The sequence below is a fragment of the Megalops cyprinoides genome, chromosome 4 (assembly GCF_013368585.1).
Source record: "Megalops cyprinoides isolate fMegCyp1 chromosome 4, fMegCyp1.pri, whole genome shotgun sequence".
Classification (NCBI taxonomy): domain Eukaryota; kingdom Metazoa; phylum Chordata; class Actinopteri; order Elopiformes; family Megalopidae; genus Megalops; species Megalops cyprinoides.
The window spans coordinates 26,452,612-26,477,724 of record NC_050586.1 but is presented as its reverse complement, the minus strand read 5'-3'; the positions used below and the strand labels follow the sequence as shown (position 1 = coordinate 26,477,724).

Sequence of the window (25,113 nt, the reverse complement as noted above, 5' to 3'; positions counted from 1 at the left end):
AAGGAAAGTCACAGTAAAAAGCTATACATTGAAGAGTCATGCATGCTGTCATTATTTCTGTAAAGGATACTGCAGGCATTTGTTTTGCTTTGAGATTGCAATATGAAATCAACAGAATTTCTTAGAGATAGAGACTTACTAACACGACCCTCAAAGGAGAGACTCTGGAGACAGGAGGTGACTGGGTGAATACTGGTGTAGTTTTTCAAAGCCTTGGGAGTTTTCTCCTCCTGTGCAGCCCAGCATGGCACCGCAAGGAGAACTTTCCTGTTCCTCTCCGACCACACAAACACTATTGTGTCCATTAATAGATGAAGGGCAGCTGTTTTATCATTTTTGCCGGCCATTGTTCTCGTTTGCCTTTGTCCTGTTGAGGCCCACGTGCTTGGCAGATAAAAGCTAATTTGGCTAAGTATCCTCACGGTCGCGCTTTAGAATACTTCACCTGATAGAACAACAGTAACAGCATGACCTAAAAATGTGACAATAGTTCCAGACACTGAACCATTCATTCGTTGATTTGCTGTTGAATATTGACACATGCATGCACACTCTTTCACACAATTAAAATATATAAATATGTAAACCACATGCGTGTGTAAAATATTCATATATTTAAACCATATGCTCACATACATTGTTTGATCTGCATCACATTTTACAGGCAACATATTACTGCAAACCAATCACACAATGGTCAACCAGTTTATCTCTAAACAACTATTCAGTTTTAAGCTCCAGAGGTAGGCAGCAGAGAAACGGACACATGTTGGCGAAGTGCTTAAGGGGTTCTCAGCTTTCTTAAAAAGCGCAGCTCTTTGTGGTTGGTTGAGACGCAGCACGTGGGCCTTCTGAGATTATGAGGATGCATTAATAGCACACACCTAACTTTCCAGTTCAGTGACATTTTTAATTCACCAGACACAGGGCGCATTTAACTCTGATTGGCTCATACACCTCATATTGGACTACTGGGCATATGTGTACTGTGTTCGTTGAGGGAGAAAAAAAGATAGCCAAGTCTCCACCTTCCACTGTCTGTACGGGAGGAGACTCTCGGTAATGAATACGCACAGTCACCCCTCCCCTGACTCAAACGCTTACGACTGCGCACGGCCGCTCAGGTGAGGCGGGAGTGGGAACGTACCTGGCATCTGAAAGAAGCAACACAGGTGTGTGGACCCGTTCAGACTTTCTTTCTTGTGGATTTTAATGGCGAGGTATTCGACATTCGAGGGCTGTGAAACTTGTGCAAGCTTTCGAAACTCATTTTTATTACGTTGGTTACATGTGATACGTTGCAAGTCTTTTGGAGCATCCATTGGAGCTCTGGAATTATGTGGGTTTCGCAAGATACTGTAAACCCTGGTCTTTACAGCTTTCGTCACTGCTTTGAACGTCCTATGCAATGAAGCGCCGAAGTGTGGTGTATTTATATAATGAATCTAAGCTTTGTAATTAATCACTTGCAAGGTTCCCTCTGTAGTAATCTGAGGCTACTTGGGTTCCCTTTTTACACTCAGTGTCTTTGTTACAACTTCCGTTTTGTCACTACGATAGTTACTGTGTATGGCCGTAGTTAAGGCAATCTGTCTAAATCAACTTGACTGCCAGTAGGCATTTAAACTTTCGCTACGAGGCAGAAAACAATCTCTTGGCATGCTCCCGATCTGTCTAACTTGTCCAATTATTCTGAATTTACTAGATACGCCCTGTAAATACGCTGGAGTCAAATAAATTCACCCAATGAATGAGTGAATACTGTGCAATGAGAAGAGGCTCAAAAGGACGGACTCGTTGATACTGCGTTGTAACAATTTTGCATTTGTGGGAAAACGCCGTTATTAACACATCTGGTTTGTTCTCGTGTCCAGTGTTTAATTTTGAGTGGATATTATCGACGACGTTGCTTCAGCATTGAGGAAATGCAAAGGAACATGCTTTTCCTACCGCCTGTATTATGATGACTGGTTCGCAAATGGACATTGGTGGCTGGTGATGTTTACATCTGGAACGCAACAATTACCCGGGGGGGGGGGGGGGGGGGGGGGGCTGGAGTGAAGAGTGCAGCTTTCGCTGCTCCATGCTGTAGATGGTCGTCGAAGTTTGGTTGCCGGGCAATTTGCACATTCCGCTCAAAGGCTAACTGACTGAATAAATGAAGCCCTGATAACGAACTCTTAGTCCCTTGTACTGAAGGCCCCTGTCAACTGTGGCAACTGTTGACAAGATGAGGTATGTCCCTCTCGGTCATTTTATATGAGTTGCATACATAACTAATGCATAAGTAGGTTAACTAACGTAGTCACCTGACCGACGTGTAATGTTCTCTGTCCCATGAATATGTGTTTTCATGACAAAGATTACTTCTGTTTTATACTTATACATAATATAATTTATTAGGTATGCTTATATACATGTACATATACATGGAGGGCCACAGTGTCTGCAGGGCTACTCTACCCTGGTTCTGGAGGGCCACGGTGTCTACAGCTTTTGTTCCAGTCTGACACATGACTACCTTACCAAATTGAGCTAACTTGGCTCCTTTTCCTTTTATGAAGACCAGCAGTGTAGAGATCTGGAGAGGCTGATGGACTGTAGGCCTTGAGGAATGGGGTTGAGTGGTCCTGTCATCCTAGGGTTGCTGCATCGTTGGATACCAGGGGTATGTTACACTCAGCTCTGGCTGGCAGTAGTCAGGGAGACGTGTTTCTTGAAGGGAGCAGCATTCCTGGGTGTTGCAGAACCTGTTGCTTCACTTGGTGAAACTTACCGGGAAGCTGTTCTTTCTCTTCTGCCAGGAGGTTAGGGAAGGTCACAGAAAAGCTGTGAAGGGTTTACTGTTAGGGGGTCAGAATGAGCACACCTTGGGATTAAGTGTTCACTGGCTTTTAATTAAACAAGAGCTCAACAGGCAACATTTGTGACTACTTTGTTGGCCTTTTTCATACTTCCTTGTGGTAAAATGATGAACTTCCCATTACTGCTGATTGAGCTATTTGATCACTAGGTGAGTTCAGGAACCCTGCATATTGATAGGTGCTTCCTCCAGTCATAGCCAGAGAGAGTAGACTTGGAGTCCCTTAGCGTTGTATTAATGTTAATGCTAGTGCTCTGTGCTGATGTCAATGCCACAGTGGAGTGGAGCTGTGCAGGGTGTGTCCATCAGACATCATGGCCTGATGAAAGGGGGTGTGTCCCAGTATCATCAGATAGGCGTGAACTGTAGGTTAGCTCAGGTGAGAAGAGAGGGCACATCTAAGCCTTTTCTCTCAGCCAATAGGTTGAATGAATCAGGTTCAGATCCAGGTTAGGAGACAATGTGCAGGCACAGTGAGAATCACAGCGTACAAACTGCCTGCAACACCTGATCCAGGATCAGCTCACCTGTGCTTACCTAACCCTAACCGCTATGTGGAAAAGGGACTGAACGTCATCCAGGTGCACACGGCCTGAGGGCAAAATCTAAATGCACAACAACAAAAAAAAATAAAGACATACTTTGTAAGCTGATTAATACATTTGGTTAGACAGTTTGACAGTGAAAGGGTGAGGAGCAGCCATGCCAGAGAACCTGGGGCGGGACACAGTTCTGCTCCTTTCAAATCACGGCAACCATCACTCATGGGGGCAGTGATTGGTTAATTTGGCTGGTCAGGTGGCTGCCAGCCTGCAGTGAGAGACTGCCGTCACTGAGGCCAATTTCCAGAGATTTGCTATCAAATGGTAACATTTGTTGCAAGGCTGTTATGTAAGCCAAGAAAAGCCACTCACCCATCCCTTGTTGTGGAATAAGATTGGCCTAAGATGTGGGAGAGAGGCTCCATGGTCTGTGATAAATTAGCTAATGAGGTGCAGTGTTTAGTGTTTTGCATTTTTGACTTCTTGAGCTCAGCATCAACCCAATTCATCTCAGTTATACCTCACCACCACCCCCGCTCTGACAAACCCTGTCCGGGTGTTACTCCAAGGAACCAGTCAAACAGCCCTGTCAAGCAGGCAGCTTCACTGTCTGCCGAGACCTTTCACCCAATAAGCCATGCCCTACAGCAGGGCCAGGGTGCCAAATCCCCCCCCCCGACCCGATTCCCAGTAGGAGTAGTAGATGATTATGAAATATTAGTAATCTGCAGTTCCATACATGCCAGGGTTTGTTGTGGTGTAGGGGAAATTACTGGCAGACAGGACCTTTCCCACGGTAAGGTGATCACAGCAGATTCCCATGTCTGGCCTAGTATGCTTGTGATTAATATACTGTGGAATGTCACTCATTGGGATATTGCTGTGCTGTTCTGATATGCTCATTGTGTTTGCTGGTCTTCAGTAAAGCTTGAAATTATTTGGCTGGACTAAAGTACTAATTATATTATGTTACTGTCATTTTGCTGTTGCTAGTGACTTACATAGGTTGCAATTTAATCCAATATAACTGGATACTTACTTAGGCAGTTGTGGCTGAAGTGCCTTGCCCAAGGGTATGACAGCAGTGCCCCAGTGGGCATTCGAACCAGTGACCATATGGTTATGAGCCCTGCTCCTTACCACTACACCACACTGCTGCCTGTTGAAGGCTGGGCTGAACTGGAAGACGTGATCGATGCCTGCCCCTTGGTCTTTGTTAAAGACATGTGTTTAGAGTTTTTTAAACTTTAATTTATTAAACTGAAGTTTAATTAATTTTAAAAGATATTGATAATTTGAAAGCTATTTCAAGGCAAATCTTATTAACAGAGCAAGGGGCCAAAGTTTGAGATTTATAAAAAAATTTCTTTTTAATATCGGTGTGAACCTATTTCCAGGATTTGTAGTGGAATCAGAGACCCATGGATCTTTCAAGACCAAATTCAACACAGGTTCACACTCCAGCTGATGGGCTGGCTGTTGTCATTGGACATTCTTATGTTGAATGGTTGTTTATTTGAACATTTTAAGCAAATTGGTAACACACGTCAGAGTTCATGTAAATATAAATTTGCCAGGTGAAATCTCAGAACTGGACCATGGCTGAGCACAGGAGCTGGCCTCTGTACCTGGGCAGCTGTAGTCATTTGTCTTTTTTGAGAGTTAAAGGAAGGCCAGTGTCATGACTTCCTTCCTAGCAGCAGCTCCATCCTAGACCTAGATAGTTTTGATTGACAGGTAGGTCCTTCTGACAGATTACTGAAGTTTACCTACCTTTGCCTAGCACCAGATTCCTGAATTATTTTTATACACTACAGATTTATTAATATATTACAGATTTATAAATGTAAACATATAAATAATATAAACATATATAAACATACAATATATAACATTGGTTCAATGAATGTGAAGAGACATGTGAATATTCCCCCTGTTCCAGGGTGCTCCCAGCTCATTGTGTATTCATGTTTGGATAGTTTAATTTGAGTTTGTTGCCCCTTCCTTTGTCTTCTATAGAATGTAATGGTGCAGTACTCTCTATAGCAACAAGAAAACCACTTGGTAAAAACCACACATGCCAGTCTAATTCGGACAAAATGACATTTGTGGCCAGAGAGGGAGGTTCTGTATGGCTAAATTGCTCAGCATGCCCAGAGTGATAAGTGACCCAGGTGCATGGGAGGCATTGTCTTTTGTCCCAAGCGAGCCTCTCTAAATGACTTTCTCTTTCCTTCAGTGTTCAGGGTCGGCTGAAACTGGATTTTTATCCTGTCCTCCATGGTTGATGGACAGGAGGTGGAAATTGAGAGCTGTGAAACTAGTTCAGGTGCTTCATGTTCATGCCCTTAATCTCTTCAAATTTATTGTGGCCCTGTTACCCATTGTGGTGTGTTACAGTGTCCTCCATGGGGCTTTTCACACTTCTCTCTGGGCTAAGTGACGTTTCACACCTGCACATCCGAAGGTGGGATAACACCAGTGTGACCCTGCTCTGGAGCAGGCTTAGCACTGACTTTTTGGGGTTAGCCCCAGAAATCACTCTGAATGCGGAGTTAAACTTGCCAGTGTGAAATGAGTGTAAGCAAGCCCTGGCCAGTCTTAGCTTGGGGATAAGGATAGCCCTAGGCTACTTCCATGGTGCCTGTAGGCTGCTGATGAGGAATATTGTAAAACTCGAGACATAGCCAGATTCTGCCCCAAAGGCGCTGATCCCACAGACAGCCACTCTCACCTGGTCCTGTCTGCAGGTTGGGCTTTGTCTGATGCTCTTCTGCAAGCACATTTACTCTCTACCTTACTCCCCCCCCCCCCATTCCAGCTGTCTCTTTCCAAGTGGCTGTTAGCTCTGCTAGAACCTCAGCATTTACATGGAGACCAGCCCCTGCCCTTCTGAATATCATGTGACTGTTTTTACTACATTTTTCATTTGTTTATCAGAGGCCTCTATCAAGGGCAGCCTACATTACATATAATCCATTGTTCAAGTGTGGACATATGCTGCTTTGGTAATTGAGTTTGGGTATATTTTAGGGAGTAGGGAAGGTGTATGGCTGGAGTTTTATGCTTTATCTATATTCATTCTGACCCTACAAATATTACTGATGTGATGGGTCAGTTTCTAATTATGATATCACTCCACCATAGCAGAGTTCAGGAGCATCATCACCAACCAATAGCATTTATGTGGTATCAGTCTGTCTGGTCCAGAGACAGTTTCCGACCTCACACACTGACCCTCTCCTGTCCCGCTGTTCTCTCTCTCAGCATATCTAACGCTGCAGGGCGTCACCAGGAGACATGGCTTTCAGCGAGCTGACCTCCCGAGCTGTGCGTCTCTATGATGAGATGATCAAAGTGGCAGGTGAGTCCTGGTGCAGTTGAATCACTCTACAGATGAGACACTTTGCAGGTAAAAAAAACATGTCAAGGGTACAACAACAGTATCCCACCTGGAAATTGAACTGGCAACCCCTTGGTTTTAGGGTTCATAGGGCCTTGAGGGTCTCGCAATGAGTACTGGGCGGAGCTTCGCCAAACCTCCTAACGCTGTGACACTTTGCAGACCCCCGGACGGAAGACTGGCTGCTGATGTCATCCCCACTCCCCCAGTCTATCATCATTGCCGCGTACATATTCTTTGTGATGTCCCTGGGGCCACGCCTCATGGAGAACCGCAAACCTTTTAACCTCAGACGCGTCCTGATCCTCTACAACTTCGGCGTGGTCGGCCTGTCGCTTTACATGTGCTATGAGGTGGGTGTGTTTTAGTGCTGGTTACTAGCAGATGGACAGTAAACCTGTCTTTTGTTGCAATCTTATGGTCTTGCTGTACTGAGTGCCCTCTACTGGTTGTGCTCAGTACTGCAGCTGAGACCTGGGAACTGGGAGGGGGTAAAAGTGTTAGCTTAGTGTGCATGCTGTTCACATTTCAGCTGGATGATGCAACTTGCAATCCACGCCCATTTCTTCAGCAAATACAGCTTAGGTCAAATCTGGAAGCCTAATGTGGATAACATTATAATATTATATCACAATATTTCTTAATGTAAAGCTTTCATGTCTTGCATGCCAGTTCACACAGATCAATATTTACTGTGGAAAGCACCTTACCTAAGGGCATGATAGAAGCACCCCACGTAGCTCCAGAATCACAAAGGCACATCTGTCAGTGAATGATTTAAGGAAAAATGGTACAATCTTCTGACACATTTGTACGAGTGATGCATGTAGAGGTGAGGTTTTTGTGGGGATGTCTGACACTCAGAACGAGTTGAGCGGGATTCCGCTCAGGTAAGCGATAGGAAACCAGTTCTATTAGCTACTCCCATCACTGGCAGTGCGCAGGCATGTGTGTGTGTGTGTGTGTGTGTGTATGCGCAAGTGAATGCATTGTGTGTACGTGTGTGTGTATGTGTGCATGTGTGTATATGTATGTCTGTGTGTTTGCACGTGCACATTTTTCATATCTGTCTTGCTTGGGGAGAAACAAGGCACAAGGACTCACTGTCTCCGGAAAGATGCTTCTCTCTCAAAACAGCAGACTGAAACTGGCTGTTCTGGCAGTGCCTGTCAAAGTTTTTTTTTTTTTTTTGAGTTTCTATTTTCCAAATGAGGAAGAGAGAGAACTCCTTAGGGTTTGTCTACTGTAGACACATGTATCTCAGACACAACACAACACACCCCTTTTGATGGAACATTGTTCTGTTTCATTGACCTGGAAGGAGGCGTTCAGACAGAATCAATGATGGTCGTAACGTCATCATCCTTACTGTAAGCAGCAGTTGCAGTATTGCCTCATTTAATTCAGGGATGATATTCAATTATTCAACCATGAGAACCCTAATTGATTACTTGGGTCTGTAGTTGAATGCTTGTTAACAAAAAACCCTCCAGTTTTATGTTTCTTATTAATATTCATGAGTGCCCCGGTGTTTCTACCTCAAATAAGGTAAATGATGGCAATAAGAAATGTGCATTCTTAATTTTTGCTTCCTGAAAGTGAGCAGCCGAAAATGTTTTTGCATTGAGTCATTGTTTACAGTGAAGAGAGTGTGTCACAGTGCCCAGGGGCCATGCGGACTGATTGTTCCACTCTTTGGAGCCATATCGTGTTGAAATGGAAGATTAGTGGAAAAGTACACCCCTGGTGCAAGAAACACTGAGATGGTTGACTGTATGAATGGTGATTTATCTGATTATGACTGGTTCTTTCTGGTTCTGACCAGTTTTATGATAAATTCTGACTGGTTCTGTGGTTGATCCCGGTTCCTGGTTCCTGTCTCCTCAGTTTGTCATGTCCGGGTGGGGGACAGGCTACTCTTTCCACTGTGACCTTGTGGACTACTCCCGCTCGCCCCAGGCCATGAGGGTAAGCCCGCTGGAATGTCACCTGCCCTGTTGCGGTGACACACGCCAACTTCTGCACGTTTCCTGCTGTCACGCCGCCTGGGAGCATCAGGCCACTCCCTGGCTGTGTGCACTGGACATGCCCATCGGCCAAACCAGCCACATTCTATCTGTCATCTTCTTAAGAACTGCATGGCCTCTTTCTCATGCAGAGAACCTCTTAAGAATCTCTGGAGGTTTAGAGAATGCAGTCCCCAGTGCTAAAGCCTCCTAACAATCTCTGAAGGCTGAGAGAATGCAGTCCCCAATGCTAAGGCCTCCTATCAATCTCTGGAGGCTTAGAGAACGGAGTCCCCAGTGTTAAAACATCCTAACAGTCTGTATCTCCCCTAGATGGCAGCAACCTGCTGGCTGTACTACTTCTCCAAGTTCATAGAGATGCTGGATACAGTGAGTGTTTACACTGATGCTCCTTTCTTTTCTTTTTTTTTAAATGTTCAGTCATTGAAGTGGTCACTCTCCTGAAGCTAATGGACACCAGTGTAACTTAATGTAATTTACCCCCTCCTGCCCCCAGATCTTCTTTGTCCTGCGGAAGAAGAACAGCCAGATCACCTTCCTCCACGTTTACCATCACTCCATAATGCCCTTCACCTGGTGGTTTGGAGTGAGGTTTGCTCCAGGTGCGATCGCGTTGCCAGGGAGATTGAATGTTTTGTTGGCAGGGTCTCCTCGCCTCTCCGCCGTGACTTATTTTGTCAGCTCGTAATGGGCCTACGAAGCCCCTTGTATCACGTCTGTAGGGATATGACTATCTTGCAATTGCCCCCAGCACTCCTGTCTGCATACAGAGGGTGTGCTAACTGGTCATTCCTAATTGGGTAAAAAAAAAAAACAAAGGTAAGGAAGCATGAGGGAAAATACTAAATAACAAAATAATATCCCTTCATCTGAAAAGCATGCATAGCACTGGACACCACTGATCGGAAGGCATTATCTATGCCTGCTGATATGTCCGGATGGGCTGAGGAGTCTGTCCTTGGTACTGCAGTGTTCTTATGTTCCTCTGCTTGGTTAATTATGGGTTGGTCAGTGAAACATGGGCAACTGTTGACGCTTCCTCTATGAACCCCTCCAGGTGGACTGGGCACCTTCCATGCCCTGCTCAACTGCATCGTCCACGTGATCATGTACACTTACTACGGCCTGTCTGCCCTGGGGCCCTCCTACCAGCGCTTTCTGTGGTGGAAAAAGCACCTGACCTCCATCCAGCTGGTATGTGGGGCAGCATGATGATAAAGCATGGTGGTGAAGCAGACAGGCTTTAATACAGGGATTTCTCATTGGGAAAACTGCTCTATATAAGGAATATTCACCTTGATGCAGCTGAGGTTGACCCTTACTCAGGGACTCAAACCTATGATCTTGTGGCTCTTAGTCTGGTCCTCTAAGAACCTAGGGCTGTGCTCTGGTTTGATTCATTTGATTCATTATGAAATGTAAATGTAAGCTTGTTAGTAAAAGTTTTAAACTTTTCATCCTGGGAAAAGCTTTGGAAGCATTGGGGCAACTAAGACCACACACCAGGTAGATGTTCTGTGATTGGTTCTTTCAGCCAGCTAGGCAGCCAGCCAACCCCACAAGTGTACTTAATGCAGGTTGATTTGATAAGATGTTTGTTAATAAAGTGCAGCTAGAATGGAGAGGTTTGGATCTGGAGGTAGCTTCTAGTCTGGGGTAGTTCATGAGCCCAGATCATTTCCCCCTAATGTTGTTATCATACCAGTAGGAAGCGCTCCCTCTTCTCCATCCCCACATCCAGGCCACTGCTCCAGTAGTAACTTTCAGAAATGGCCTCCTTTCCTAAGCCCTCTTCTTCTGTCTCTCAGATCCAGTTTGTTCTGGTGACCTCTCACATCGGCCAGTACTTCTTCATGAAAGACTGTCCCTACCGGTTCCCCATCTTCGTCTACATAATCGGCCTTTACGGCCTAGTCTTCCTACTCCTCTTCCTCAACTTCTGGTATCACGCCTACACCAAGGGCCAGAGGCTCCCCAAAGTCCTGCAGAATGGGAGCGCTGCTCACCGAAGCAAGAAGCAGTAAGGAGGAGGAGTGAGGAGGTGCGGGAAGAGCAGGAGTGAGGATGGGCAGCCCCTGTGATTTCTCTTCCCTTTGTCTTGACAATCTGAAACAGGGCTTCTGAAAAAGCCTGCGTTGTGCCTTCGCATCTAAGTACTTGAGATTGTTATATATTCATGCATAAGTTCTGAGAATGTGCCTCTTTACAAAAAAGCTGAGTTAAAACTTTGAAATTCACTCTGAATCAGTGATGTTGAGTTAAATGTATTTAATTCAGTCTGACTCAGTGATGTTGGGATGTTAAATGTCAGGTTATGGGGAATCTCTCTGTGTATTTTGGATGGGTCCCCCAGATCTCCATTACACACTAATTTCTTCCTCTGGGTGTTTGACTTGGGCGCTTTATGCGGCTGGATTCCTGGAACTTATTCTCTTTGCATTGAACATGAGCTGCATTTTGCTGGCTTATTTCTAAAGCATGTATTTTTTTATGCTAAAACGTTTTCTTTTAAATAGCGTAATATGTAAACTGAAAACGTTAACTTTGTGAATATTAGATGATGACTCTGGTTACAGACATGGGCTCCATTGACTTTGAAAAATTCAGTTAACATTGCCGAAGTGTTCTTCTGTTGTTCTGGAAGGGGCGTGTGAATGATTTCTGCCAGCCGTGTCTGACAGACGCAGACAGCCCAATATGCACAGGGACACTGGAGAAACACAGTGTGGACAGGACGCTGAACCCAGATTTTAGGAAGCCTCCTCTGACATCATCACTGGTTGCCACAGCAACCTACTCTCCCAAAGGCAGAGCCTTCCTGTTTATAACATTAAGGAAAAAAAACCTTGGTTGAAGCTGCTTTTTCATACTTGTATTTATTGAGTTTTCCTTTTTTAAAAACCTGATCCTCTTTTTTCACAATGTGTTTTTTATTCTGAGCCGTGAGATTGAACTCTGACCAGAATGAAAACTTGAGCGGAACAGTCTTGTTGTTGAAGGAACCAGGGTGTGACGCTGTACCAGATGCAGTCACATTCCCATGGTGATTTAGGACAGGAAATCGATTCCGCACTGCCTGGCATTACTGTGGTGTAAAGTTAAATTCCGTAAACAGTGGTCTCTTGGTTTCTGACTGTCAGTGGAAAGCTGAGGACCGCTCTGTGTCATGGCTTTAACCATAACCACTTGTGTGCAGTAATGACTGTCTTTGAGACATGATACCACATTAAAACCGGAAAAAATGGAATATGTATATTTATATATTTATGTGCCAAAATAAATGTTTTTTTCAGACTGCATCCATTTATGGTGTCTTATTTGAGACATGCTGTGCCTGTGTATTGATTGGGGAAGTCAAGGTGCTGCTTTCATCTCGCTTTCCATTGCATTCAGATCAGAACATTTTTCCTGTTCATTTTGGGTTTTTAATGAGAACAGTTCAATGCGCTCTGCATGCTCCAGCAGGAATGAGGACTCATTATGACATCAAACAGTGCGGTTGGGCTGCTCATTTTATCTGGGCTGTTTGTGCTTCCACTGAAGTGGGAAGGCCTTTTAATAGGCCTAAATACCTGTAGTGCTTTTTGCCCTGTACTCCTCTGACTTTATCATTCTACGATTCACTTTTTGCTGCAGATTGATGCCATATTTTTTAGCATAAAAAAATGAAAAAAAATGTACAGCTGGAACCAGATCTTGTGGTGAGAGCAGGGCTCGTAACTGAAGTGTTGCTGGTTTGATTCCCCAGTGGGGCATTGCTGTTGTACCCTTCAGTAAGGCACTTAACCAAATTACTTGTGGAAATGTCCTGCTGTATGGTGATGTATGCTGATCTGGGTAAATAATGTAATAATTATCATTATTACATCTGCCATGCAGATGTAATAATGTTGCAGAGGTGTTGCAGAGAATGTTGCAGAGATTCCACAGACGTTAAAGAGCCTCTGTCAGGATGCTGTGGCTGATTATACAGTTGTGTTTGGAGGAACCATCTGCTACCGTGAGTTTCAATCTAAAACCACAATTCAGTACAAGTTTGTGGGCTAGGAAATGGGATCATTTACCTTCAGATGCTGCAGTCAGGATAACTGCATTAAGGCTAGGGGGAAACTTAGCATTGCGCTCTTGTCCGTCTGTCTGCCCTAATGAGTGAACCGCAAATATGTTCCCTCTGAAATAAAGGCTTAAATTGAATTGGCAGAGCAATTTCAATCCAGTGTCTTGGTTTGGGTAGTTAAATTAGTCACTGGGGATTGGCGATGGAAGAACCCCCCCTCCCAACCACCTGGAGCCAGTGGGCTCATTAGCTCGCTTGAGGCTTATTGATCTCAGACTCACGCAAAGGCCTCTGAAATCTGATGGACTATCGATGCGTTCTGTCAGTCACACCAGGCTCCTCCTCCTCCTCGTGACCACCCCTCCACAACCCGAACCCGTGTCCATGCCCATCTCAAGTTGGCATATCTTATTCCTGATTTCTGGGACAAGAACCGGGCTGATGTATAAGTGTACCCTCTGGACAGGTTGCTTGTCCATCATAGGGCTGTTACCCACAATGCGTTTAACATTTAGCAATTCTGAGTTACAAACAATGATGCAGAGATTATAATAAAATTGTGTCTTATCAAGTGACATCTCTAAGTGTCTGTACTCAGGGTAGGCACTCTAAATCAGCAGTGAATGGTAGTTTTCCCTAAAAGAAATGAGCAAAAGTTACTGATGGTTGCGTTGACATTATTTCACTCTGTAACATGTCACTTTGTATAATATAGTCACTTGAAGTTTACTGTGAGCTGTATTAAAATGTTAAATTGCATCTGCCATAAACTTGTTTTTACGTTAATTAGTCTATATATTTTTTCTGTAATATTCTCGCTCTATTGATCTCCATTCTTTTATCAGATAGCACCTAATTTATGTCGTATTTATTTTCCATATACATGTGAGGACGAACAAGTATTTCCTGATTGTCTTTTTTTTCCATTAGGGGGCACTATTGCTGTGGCGCTACATACATTGCAAAAACAATGCTTAAACGAAGATGGTAAAGAAGCGATCGTTTGTTGAACTATGTACATAATTGCTTGGGACATGGCGTGGAATTATTGATAATGTAATTCATTATCGAATACAGATATTATCAGGGCACACAAACATTTTCATTAATTGGATGTATTAATTCACATGTTTTCTAGATTTTAAACACACCATAATATAATTTGTAAGTATGGGATGAAAATGTTGCCAGTGTTACTTGATAAAAGAATGAACGTCTTCCAAGTGGATTTAAAAATCAGCATGATACAAAATTTTACTTTTTGAATTTGAGACTATTTGCTGATGACACTAGTGACAAAAGACGGTGTAAACACGAGTATTACGCGTTGCGTTATGGCACGATAGGACGTCTCCGAGTGACGTCACAGGCGGCTTTGGCACCGCTGCAGAACGCAAGCCAATCAAGCACGGTGCGCACGCACATCTCGTTTCAATGTTCTGTTGCTCGGTTTGTTATTATGGCAGCCGTTGTTGCTTCTATTGGATTTACAGAGACATAATAATTATTCTTCTCATCAACACGACAATCCCCAGCGTCCCAAAGGTCATTTCCTTGTGATGATGTCATACTTCCTCACCGCAAAAGGCCATGCTGATCCCTAGAGATTTTTTTGTGTTTCTTTACTGCCGACTGAATGAAACGGATGCCCTTGACTACACGTTACATCGAGCGGTACTGAGCTCATTAACGCCCCGCATTCGACTGCTCGATTCTCTCAAGAACCGTCACAATTAAATCTAGTCCTGTGAGAGGATTCGGAGTGGAGTTGGGCTGTCATTTCACGAACAACAGTGCTTCCTTCATTAACTCACACCTTTGTCATTTATCCCCTTTCAGAGTCTCCATATTGAGTTACTTCTTAATACACAGGGGGGGACAGAAAGGACTTACTAAAACTGCGATAGGTCAGAAAAGAGAGAAAAAAGAGAAAACAGATATGCTCAGAGCCAGGCTGCCTGTGAAGGAGATAGGCAATTTCAAATCCCTGGGGGAAATGTGGTTGATCAGTGATTTTGGGGGTTTTCAGATTTGAATCTTGGGCAGAGCACCCGCTGTGAGTTTTTGAGCGACATACTTTTCCCATATTGTTCTGTGAAAATAATAATAAAAATAATAATGGGCCTTGCTTCATCATGGCACCACAGATAGGACTGACTGTAAATAAAATTAATTTAAGATTAAATAATCTTAAACAGCTTCTTTACATGTGGAAATACCCCTGACCCAGGTGTTCCACCAGCTGTGTTCATTTGGCAGTAGCGTCCTGTGTATATGTGTGATGTGCGTATGTCTTTACCAGGGGATTGAACAGGATTGGCTAAGCCAAATCAACAGATTAAAAGTGTAGTTGTTCATCTTGCACTTGAGAAAAATTAGGTTTTAGTAAGATATCTCACAGTATCGTCCCTGCTTTACAGCAGATTAATCTCATATTGTCATGTTTCCTGGGTAAAAATATGACCCCAGGGTGACTATGTCTCCCTGTCTCAGGATAATAGCCTCTCAGGCCTGGGAGGTAATAAACAGCCAGCAGTTCAGGCAAAGCATGAGAGATCTGACAGTGTGCATGTCTGTTTATTTTCACCCCCTCCCTCAGCGAGGTGTACAGCAGTCAGCCTCACACACACAGCCTTGCACCGGTAGAATACACAGGATTCATGTGTTGTGCAACATGAGGGACCGTAAGGTGGTAGGTTCAAGGGGGATGCCCCGGTCATCTCCCTGGGTGAGGTATGTAACCCAGATTATTGATGTAATTACTGTTTTAAGAAAGCTGAAATGAATTATGGTGCACAGCTAGCGTACATATTGACCCAAATAAGCTCTGTGAGATGTGCACACAGGGAAGCAGGGAAGTCATGCAGCACCATCCAAGGGAAGACATCCATCTTCCCAAAATATGGCTGAGATGAAATGGAAGGAGAGGGGGAGAAAATAAATTGCTTTTTGATACACATCTTAAATGGGTACCTGTATCACAGAGAGAAGAGCAAACAAAGCAGTGACCTGTGCACCATACATCACATTCTAAATAGTTCATGTTGCAGAAGAAAGTAATCACACAATGGCCTGATAACAGAGTGGAGTCACATGGCTGCAAGACAATAAACTCTGTAAGCCTCTTAATTTTTTTTTCTCTCTGCGTCCACTGAAAGGCACATTTTGTGCCGGTGTGATATTTTGGTTAGTGAACTTGACTTGTAACTGGGAGCTTGCAGGTTCAAGCAAACAAAAAGGATAATAAACGACAAACATTACACAATTATTCAGACACGGCATTTCTGAAAAGGCGCTCCTGACCTGTCTGTGAGGCTGATTAAAGGTGGTGATCTCCCCCTCTGGAAGCTGTTGCTGTGGTTTCCCTGCGTATTTACGCAGACGGCAGACTGAGCTAACCTGCAGCTGTGCCGTCTAGCAGTAATCTCACAGCTGGCTTATTACACTGTCCGATTGGCAAGCGAATGAGCACGTCTGGTGCACTTTTCAGCTTTATCCCTTGCACCCCAGTCGTTTGGATGGATTTTAAAGGAGCGATTGAGGCAAATTCCCTCCTTAGAGGATACAGCTTTAGCCTCCTGCGCTGAAGGGATTCAAACCTGTGATGTACAGGTTTAGAGGCCAGTGCTCTGATCCCCTGCCACACTCCCCATCAGCTTTGTTGGACAACATTCAGTTATGCCTCTTAATAGTTTCTGTCCCTTTCTATAGCACATGATGGAGTGGTGGGGGTGGGGGGTGGGGAGGAGACTGCTGTCTCTCCTCCATGCCTGTGTGTAATTTGATTTGGTAAAGTCAGAGTCCCTGAACGATCCCCTCAGCTCCCCCGATGATCCGTTTTATCTGAATTCTCTCTGATCGCTCTGCAAGCCCCAGCCTCCCAGGGCAGTATCACTGGCTGTGAAAGTAGGTCATTACGCAGAATGAAGGAAATATCAGGTCATTAGGAATCCCACAAATCTCCACAAATCTCCACAAAAAAACAAAAAAAAAAAAAAAAAAAACATCTTAATGAGGCCCAGGCATCCGCTTCTTGGGGAAACAGATTCATCCTTCAGGTCTGTGTGGTGGAGCGTGGAATGACGGGGGAGGACAATGAGGAGACGGTGACATCCTTGGAGAAGAGTCTGTTTATATCTGTAGCTCCATCCGACTTCCTGTACAGTTCCATGTTTGGCTTCTTCAACTCATTGATTTCTGAGATCACTTCCCTTTGTACAGCCAGCTATATAGTGAGATATTGTGGGTCATGCACCTTGCTAAAGGATACAACAGCATTGCCCCTCTTGAGAACTGAACCGGCTTTTGACTACTGCATCAGATGACTGCCCCATACACCAGCCTGTTCTGTTCTACTCTACCCACCAATAGGAAAATGCATTTTGTGAGTGAGCTGCCTTCAGGAAATTAGCTTTTTGACTTCCTGTGAAAAGCTGTTTGAATGAGGACGGACCACCTTGTGAGGAGGCAAAGTAAGCACCCCAAACGCTGTTCCCAAGTCAGTTCTGTCCAGTGTCTGCATTTTACAGGCAAGCTATATTGTGTACATTGCCTCTCCTGCAATTTCACTGTGATCCTACAGATGTCACTGTGGTGACTGGGATCATATGGCAAATAGACCTCATTGATGCCTTCAGCAAATCAGCCTGTCCTTTATGGCTTTTTGAACAGAAAGTTGTACAGTTTAATAACAGGGAGCATGCTCTGATTCATATGGATCACAATAAAGGCTAAAATATTAAAAATCTAACGCCCCTCTGCATATTTCCCAGAATTGTGAACGTCAGGCAGGTATCCTTCCAGGGGATGAGTTTATGTGTCAGGATGCAGCCAAAATTGGGAAGAGGTTTTATCTGCGTGACAGTAATGGCCTGCCAGAGCTCCCTGGTCTGCCCTCCTCAGCGTCACCGCTCAGAAAGGGGTCAGGGATGCGTGACACTGACGCCCCCTGGAACGCTCCCTGAAAATGACGGCGCTCACATGCAGCAGCGGAGTGGCTACGCGGACCTGGCTAACACAGAGGACGTGACTGGTGCGAGGGACGCTGGCGGGAGGGGGGGGTGAAGCCGGGATGAGTGGAGAGGAGAGGGAGGGGAGGCGGGAGTAATTACCTTGTTGGTGCTCCTGCGGCGAAGGCGAAATGACGGCTGTAATTTGGCTTTTCGTCTCATGAGGGAGAGGGGAAGGCGGGTCTCTCTCCCTCTCTCCCTCTCTCCCTCTCTCCCTCTCTCCATGCCCTGCTCCTGTGAGATGTGTGAGCCTTTTTCTGCCTGGCCTTTTGCACCGCATGTTCACTTCTGCTGACATGACTGTCTGATGCTTTAAAGCCACACTATTTGAACAAAGGAAGACATTTTCAGCATTACCATTATTATTAATCATCATAATTATTACAATTATTGTAATATCATTAATACTACGATTTCTTCTACTGCTATTACTGTTATTACTTCAGTTACTAATATATAAACAATTAAAAAAATACACATTTTGCCCTTGCTGAGGTCAAGATTCAGTAATTGTAGTCTTCAAAGGATGAAGGATGATAACTACTCATTGACTGTGTGGATTGGGAAAGGTACCTCTTTCCACCACCAGGGGGCCAAGTCTGACAAAGAGCAGGTCACCCTCCAGCAGCTCCATACTGGGACACACAGGAGACCAGGGGAGAGAATAGGCTGGCCTCTGCATTTTTAATATTTCCATCGGATATTTTTACTCATTCATATTTAGCATTTCATTCATTTTACCATTTCTTTTATGATGAAAAGGTGAATTTATTCCCCCAAAAACCTCTCTTGAGAGTTAAAGATTCCCATTATGAGGTTCAGTCTCCTTTGTGTTACTTGGTTCAGAAGCACAGAATTAGATGACCTAGAATGAAAAGCAAAGCCTGCGTCTTAACACCTACTCCCTTCATTACGCACAATAGATGCACAAAGAAGCAGTGGTCCCTCTGTTCAGAGGATCGTTACAGGGACACAATTAGCAGACGTGCCTCTGAAAACATTTCTGAAGACAAACGTTCAGAGTCTGCCAGACTTTCATTATACAATGGCCATAAACGTCCTGCTATTTTTATCCCAGCATGAATAAAACCAAGTTAGAGAGGTTATAACTAGCAGATTACTGAAGCTTCTTTTCAGATGTAATTTCTGTCTAACAAAGACACTGAAAAGCTACTCTCCTTTGAGAATGAAGTGTGAAAATGTATTTGGATCGCTCAGAATTGTCACATTGTGTTTTCATATATCACATTACATTTGATAAAAAGAACAATGTAAAGACACTGATATAGGATGGTGGGAGGAAGAGGGCTGAATGGAAGGAAAGGACAAATAAAGGGGGATCACTTCAGAAATGGAGGGTGGAAAAGCACAGACTAGCATAGAGAACATCCTAGCAATTCTGCTATGACCCTGCATTTATCCACCATGGTTAGCTCCACTGTGGTCGGGGGACTGGATTCTTCTAAAGGAGCTCCGGTGATGGCCTTTCTGGGCCCTGCTGCAGCCGACTTCCACAGGGGAAAGGACGCCCCTAATGTTCCAGGTTATCCGAGGACGAGGTGAGGCGGGACCCCTGATGGGGGTGACAGGTGACCGGCTTGTTTTGTTTGCACGGGACGTGCGTGCGGAAGGCCTAGGGCAGGGATGCTGTGGGAATGGTGGCACAAGCGAATAAGTATTCAGTCAACGAGCGTCACAGTCCTGGAGGACAGGAGAGCTTGTAGGGCACCTTTACTTACTCATGCTGCGTGCAGACCGCGTCTGACTCTGGAGCGAGGGAATTCAATTCCTACAAGGGGCTTTGGATAAAATTTCATACAAATTACAAACCCAGGTGCACCCTTTCGAGCAATTTGCTTATTAAATGCCAAGCAGATCTGAACCCATTTAAAAAGATGTATACTCCTGAATAATTGACTGAGAGTGGGAGTAAAATAAACATCTGGGGATGGGGGCTAAATGAAATCATGCCAACAAAAAAACCCAGTACAGCCAACTGTTCAATCTGGAGTTGCAATATCATATTTGTGTGCAAATCAGAGCTATTAATATAGCAAAATGCCTAGGAATGATACAGTAGCCTCCATATTTGAAGACGAATAAAAGCATACAAGAAAAGAAAAGCTGTATATATTGGATGATTTTTAAAATTACTCTTTTTAAGGCTGTTAACAGTAAAATATGATACTCTAAAACGTTTTTAAGCAGGAAAGATTATCCAATATGTACATATTTTCTTTATAATGTGTTTTTGTTCCTATTTAATAAGGGGTATGAATACACATGGAAAGCACTGTGTATATATGTATATAAGTTATAATGTACAGTATCAGTTGGTGTTTGGACACGCCAACTTCTTCATTTTTTTCATTTTCCATTTTCTCCCCAATTTGGAACGGCCAATTCCTGAATTCTGAAATGTCCAATTTCTCATCATCGATGTTCGGTCCCATTGCATAACCCCCACTGTTAATCCGGGAGCGCGTGGACAAGCACGTGCCCTCCTCCGAGAGACATGATGTCAACCACTGCTTCTTTTTGCACTGTGGTCCACAAGCTAAGCTAGCACAGAGGTGAATCGGAGGAAGACATTTTGTACGCAGCTTTGGCACGTGGACCACAGGCGCCCGATCGACCAGCAGGGGTTGCTGTTGCTAATGGGAGGGTTGCCAAGTAGGAGATGAGCGTCACCCTCTGTTTGGTCATGTGACAGCACAGAGCCGCCTAAAATCAAGAGAGAGCTTCTTGCACAGTGTCAACCCGCTTGAAGCCTCACCAGATAGTGCCAGAGTTCTAAAGTGGCACCTCTCACCAGCAGACACAATGTTCTGGAGTATACAAGAAGGTCTTCCACCAGGCTCTGATTTACATCGAACAAAGTGGAAATGCCTCAAAAGATTGAGATGTGTGCCTAAACGCATGGGGATACTGAGAAAACCAGGATCTCACTTGTATGTGTGGTACAGAACCACAAACCATGGAGCACCTACTAAGATGTCCATCATTGGAGCACCAATGCACAGCACAGGATCTCGCAGAATACAACGATGTTGCTGCAGAATATATTCAATTTTGGTTGAATCACATCTGGCTTTGTAGGAGGACTCACCAAGAAGAAGCCTATCCAGCAAACAGTTCCAGATCTGCATCACCCCGACCTGTAGAGCCGTGTTTCCCAACTCTGCTCCTGGAGGCACACTGTCCTGCATATCTTCTATGTATCCTTCCTGCTTGACTAAATCAGGTGTGCTCAGCTAATCAAAAGTGCCACTGATGAGTTCAGTCAGGTAGGTAGAGCAGGGATAGATAGAAGATATGCAGGACGGTGTGCCTTCAGGAGCAGGGTTGGGAAACGCTGCTGTAGAGTGCGAAGCCAAGCCCTGCTCTGTTGCCACTCCCGCTCCGGTGAGATGCTCCGCCCTATCACTGTGACACCCCACCGCAGAGTGAGACTGGAGTGTAACGTAATCGGGAAGCTGATTAGCCACTCAGTGGCTATGTGTTATGGGAATGGCATCCATCTGATTCTCAGCACTAAAAATACATCACTAACAGAACAGCCACTAGCCACCCCACCCCCCCTCTGGTTCCACGCTTGTGTGAAGTTATCGTTATTCCTGATTACACGGTCTAATGCTGCAGTCGCTGGAATGGAACGAGACGCTAATGCCACATGACGGGGCCACGCTGGAGTAATATGAGAATTAAGAAAATGCGTGTTTGCCTCCTGGGCCTAGCAGGAGCTCACGAGGGTGTCATGTCTCTATCTGTCTTCTTACATCATGATTACAGAAACACGTTTCGCTGGATATAATTCAATAAACCAAGTCAAAGACATTTGCATGTGAGGAAAACAACAGCATCAGGATGTTATAATAAGCAGAGGGTGAGCGCAGTGTGAGGGATGTTCACTCAGACCACGTCTGTGATGTTATAACTATGCCTTTGCGGTTATTTATAAATTTCTGTTTGCTTTTTATTAAAACAGATTTGGGAAATGAGACTGATGTCAGGAGATAGCATGTTTACAGTTCAGTTCATTCTTGATATATCGCGTTTTACATTTACATTTATTAATTTCGCAGACACTCTTCTCCAGAGTGACTCTATCGATGAACCCTTATATCATTCTGTTTCAGGGAGATTCATTTGCTTTTCAAACTCCTTAAGCAAGGTTTTACCAGGGCATTTCCATCATTGTGAATGTGCAAAAATTCAGAGAATTCCACACCAACCGCAGCATTCTGATGTAAGCAGGTAGAGCTAGTGACACGGTTCAGGAACCCCAAAATGGGAGGATCTATGGTGTGTTATCACTGACTCACAGATTTTGAACAATTTGCAACATTGTACAGTGGAAAGCAACGGTGGTTGGAATGGCTGAAAGGAGTCAGGGACTGACAGCTCATGATAGCTCCACCCATAATGAGATACTCAGAACTGCATTTGTAAAGAGATTTCTTTGGTCATATGTAAGGGCTTCCTGTAATATGTAACATGTCAGATTTTCTGTTTATGGGAAACTTTTTGTCCGAAAAAAGTTGTTAATTTAAAAAAGAACTAAACAGACATAACAGAATAAAACTAGCAGCACAAACAATTATCACAAAGCATATATAAAAACATGTCTACTCCTGATAAGTCTAGAAATCCACCTTCTCTACTTCAAATTATGTGTTTACAGATACCACAAAGCCACATACACAAAGCGAAAGCTCCACCCATTCCTGACTACGCCCTGTCCCACACGCTCACATCTTGCTGTTCCACCCTCTCCGCCAAGCATTGTGGGATGAGGTTGTGCACTCCAAAATACTTAAACAAACACAAGGTAAGTGGAAGAGACAGAACCGTGTACATTCCACTGACGAGAGTGTACCACTGATCCAGGATCAGTGCTGACTGCTCCTGTGCTCCAGCCACAGCCAGAATAACTTGTTGGGGGGGGGGAGGGGGGGGGGGTGAATCAGCTGAGCCAATTGGCTTGGAGCTTTCGCAGCCTCATCATTTCTAAGCCAGCGTGCATGAGCAGGAGTCTTATAGTTGCAGGCAAGAACCAGAAGCCAGACTTTTTCGGGAGGGTTTTGTTGGACAAACAGGGCAGAATTATTCCATTCATTTTTAAAATTTCTATTTTAGGGGGGATTTTCGGACAGGAAGCTCATCCCGGTCGACGCTCTCTCCCTCTCTCTCTCTCTCCTCGGGTGGCAGAGTAAGTTGCTGTTTGTGTTCCTGTCCCTCAGTATTCGGCCAAGCTGAGCTGAGCATGCTGCTGCTGCTGCTGCTGCTGCTGCTGACACTGCAGCAGGGGAGCCTTAGCACTTTGCATTCTGGGAATAAAACACACCAAAACAGGTGCGCTTCCCGGTCACATCCGAGTAACCTTCAATTTCGCGCGCTATGTTTGTGTGCCAGGGTGGGACGTGGGGTCACCTTCAGTCTGATGCTCTGTGTTTGTTTGTGGAGGTGGAATGTGGGGTTGGGCTGGAGGTGTCGGGGGGGAGATGTTGGGGGGGTACGCAGTGCGACTGTTCTGTGTCCCAGCAGCTCAGAAAACTTGGTCCAGCACTGCATGCACAGAGTACACTCAAGGACTCTGTCCCAAACCCTCCCAGTGTAGCTCTCTGGCTGTAGCTCTCGCTATAAATAGAATTATCCACACTGTGTTGCAAAGACAGAGCATAAATACGATGTTAGGTGTGGCTTTGAAATGAAGAAGAAGGAAAGAACTATCCGTGACATACTGAAGTCAAAAAATACATGCACTTGCATAATTTAAGAACACGTCAAGGAAGTGTCACCTGCTGCTATCAAATTCACTCGCGTCAGTGTTTTACTCAGTGAGGAGGTACAGCAAATCAGATCCAAGGATGACAGATGGAGTGTATGATTATTTGACAGCCGGATTGTCCTACTGCTGCTTATTGTTAGTCTCCTAGAGGCTGATAAATGAGCGTTATTGCACATTAAACCTTTCCAATGATACATGTCTAAATGAATGCATTCTCTCCATGTGTTTTTTCCATGTTAACAAAAAACCTTAGAGGAAAAAAAAATGTAATGACTGGCTTTAACTTGATCCGTCTGAATTAGATACTATCCTCCTCAAAAGCTGTCAGTTATCAATACCTTATCAGTATTGTGACTGAGTATCTATAGTAACTGGTTATCTTTGACTTATATCACAAACAAAAGTTGTCAAGTGTATGTAACTGACTGTATTGTGATCCCTGACCTCTGATCACCACTGAGACACTAATGTGATAGATTTCAAAGTCTGTGGCAAGAAACACCTATGTCTTCATCAGGTTTACCACTGGAGGCAGTGAAAGAGAGGTGCTGTGTGTCATGCTTCTAAACTGGTAAACACAACAGGGAAAGCATCAGGGCAAGAAAGATCCCCAATTATCTGATGTCCAAGTTATGTGGTGGCCTTTTCTGGGGCCATTTAAGGCAGCGTACAATGCTTACACTGCTTACCATACAATGAAACATATCCCTCTTTCACCACTCAATACACGCACAATTTTAGAAGGATAAGGTCTACAGATATGGATATTGATTAGATAATGTTTGCATGATCATATACTTTGACTGTTGTGTAAATGAAACTCCATCTCATTGGTCAGAGAGATGACTTAGAGTGGTACAATAGATAGATCAGGTGATTTAACATGCTCAGTGTCAAACCTGGTGATTCAATATGCCTTGCTTATCAAGACAATTATGTCCTTTTGGTACGTTAGACGCTGTCAGAGCACTGCCTTGGTGTCTCTGAGACACTCTGTTCCTATTTTCAGCATGGCTATTAATACACCTTGCTCCCTGACAAATATTTGCAATTTATCTATAAATATTTATACTTTGTCAGTTTCAATGCCTGCACCTTCTCTAAATGCAATTCAATCTGGCCAATGAAGTTTGAAAGCCAAGTTAAAAATCTGTCACTTTTGATTGCCCTCAAAAGAATTCAGTGACTCCAGAGCAGCGGTTATGTTTGCTAGGGTAAATAAGAGTTCTTACAAATTTAGAGTAACTGTGCATCACAGTGGAAGAAAACAGTAACACATTGAAAAACTGAAAAACAGAAAAGTTATATAATAGAGTGTAAACAATAGAACTCTAATTCTTTTAGACTGTGTGCAAACTTTACATGCGAACTGCCATTTATTCATTACACAGTGCATTCACATTCCTTTTAGAAATAATGTT

General features: G+C 44.1%; 1 protein-coding gene across 1 annotated transcript; it reads left to right on the top strand.

Annotated features, from left to right (window-relative positions):
* Nucleotides 1-963: 963 nt before the first annotated feature.
* LOC118777107 (elongation of very long chain fatty acids protein 7-like) lies at nucleotides 964-12,128 on the top strand. The gene is made up of 8 exons (XM_036527840.1): nucleotides 964-1,172; nucleotides 6,673-6,769; nucleotides 6,971-7,161; nucleotides 8,696-8,776; nucleotides 9,148-9,204; nucleotides 9,332-9,437; nucleotides 9,893-10,029; nucleotides 10,644-12,128. The coding sequence occupies exons 2-8, from the start codon at nucleotides 6,706-6,708 to the stop codon at nucleotides 10,857-10,859; spliced, it is 852 nt and encodes a 283-aa protein (XP_036383733.1). The 5' UTR covers nucleotides 964-1,172; nucleotides 6,673-6,705; the 3' UTR covers nucleotides 10,860-12,128.
* Nucleotides 12,129-25,113: the final 12,985 nt, after the last annotated feature.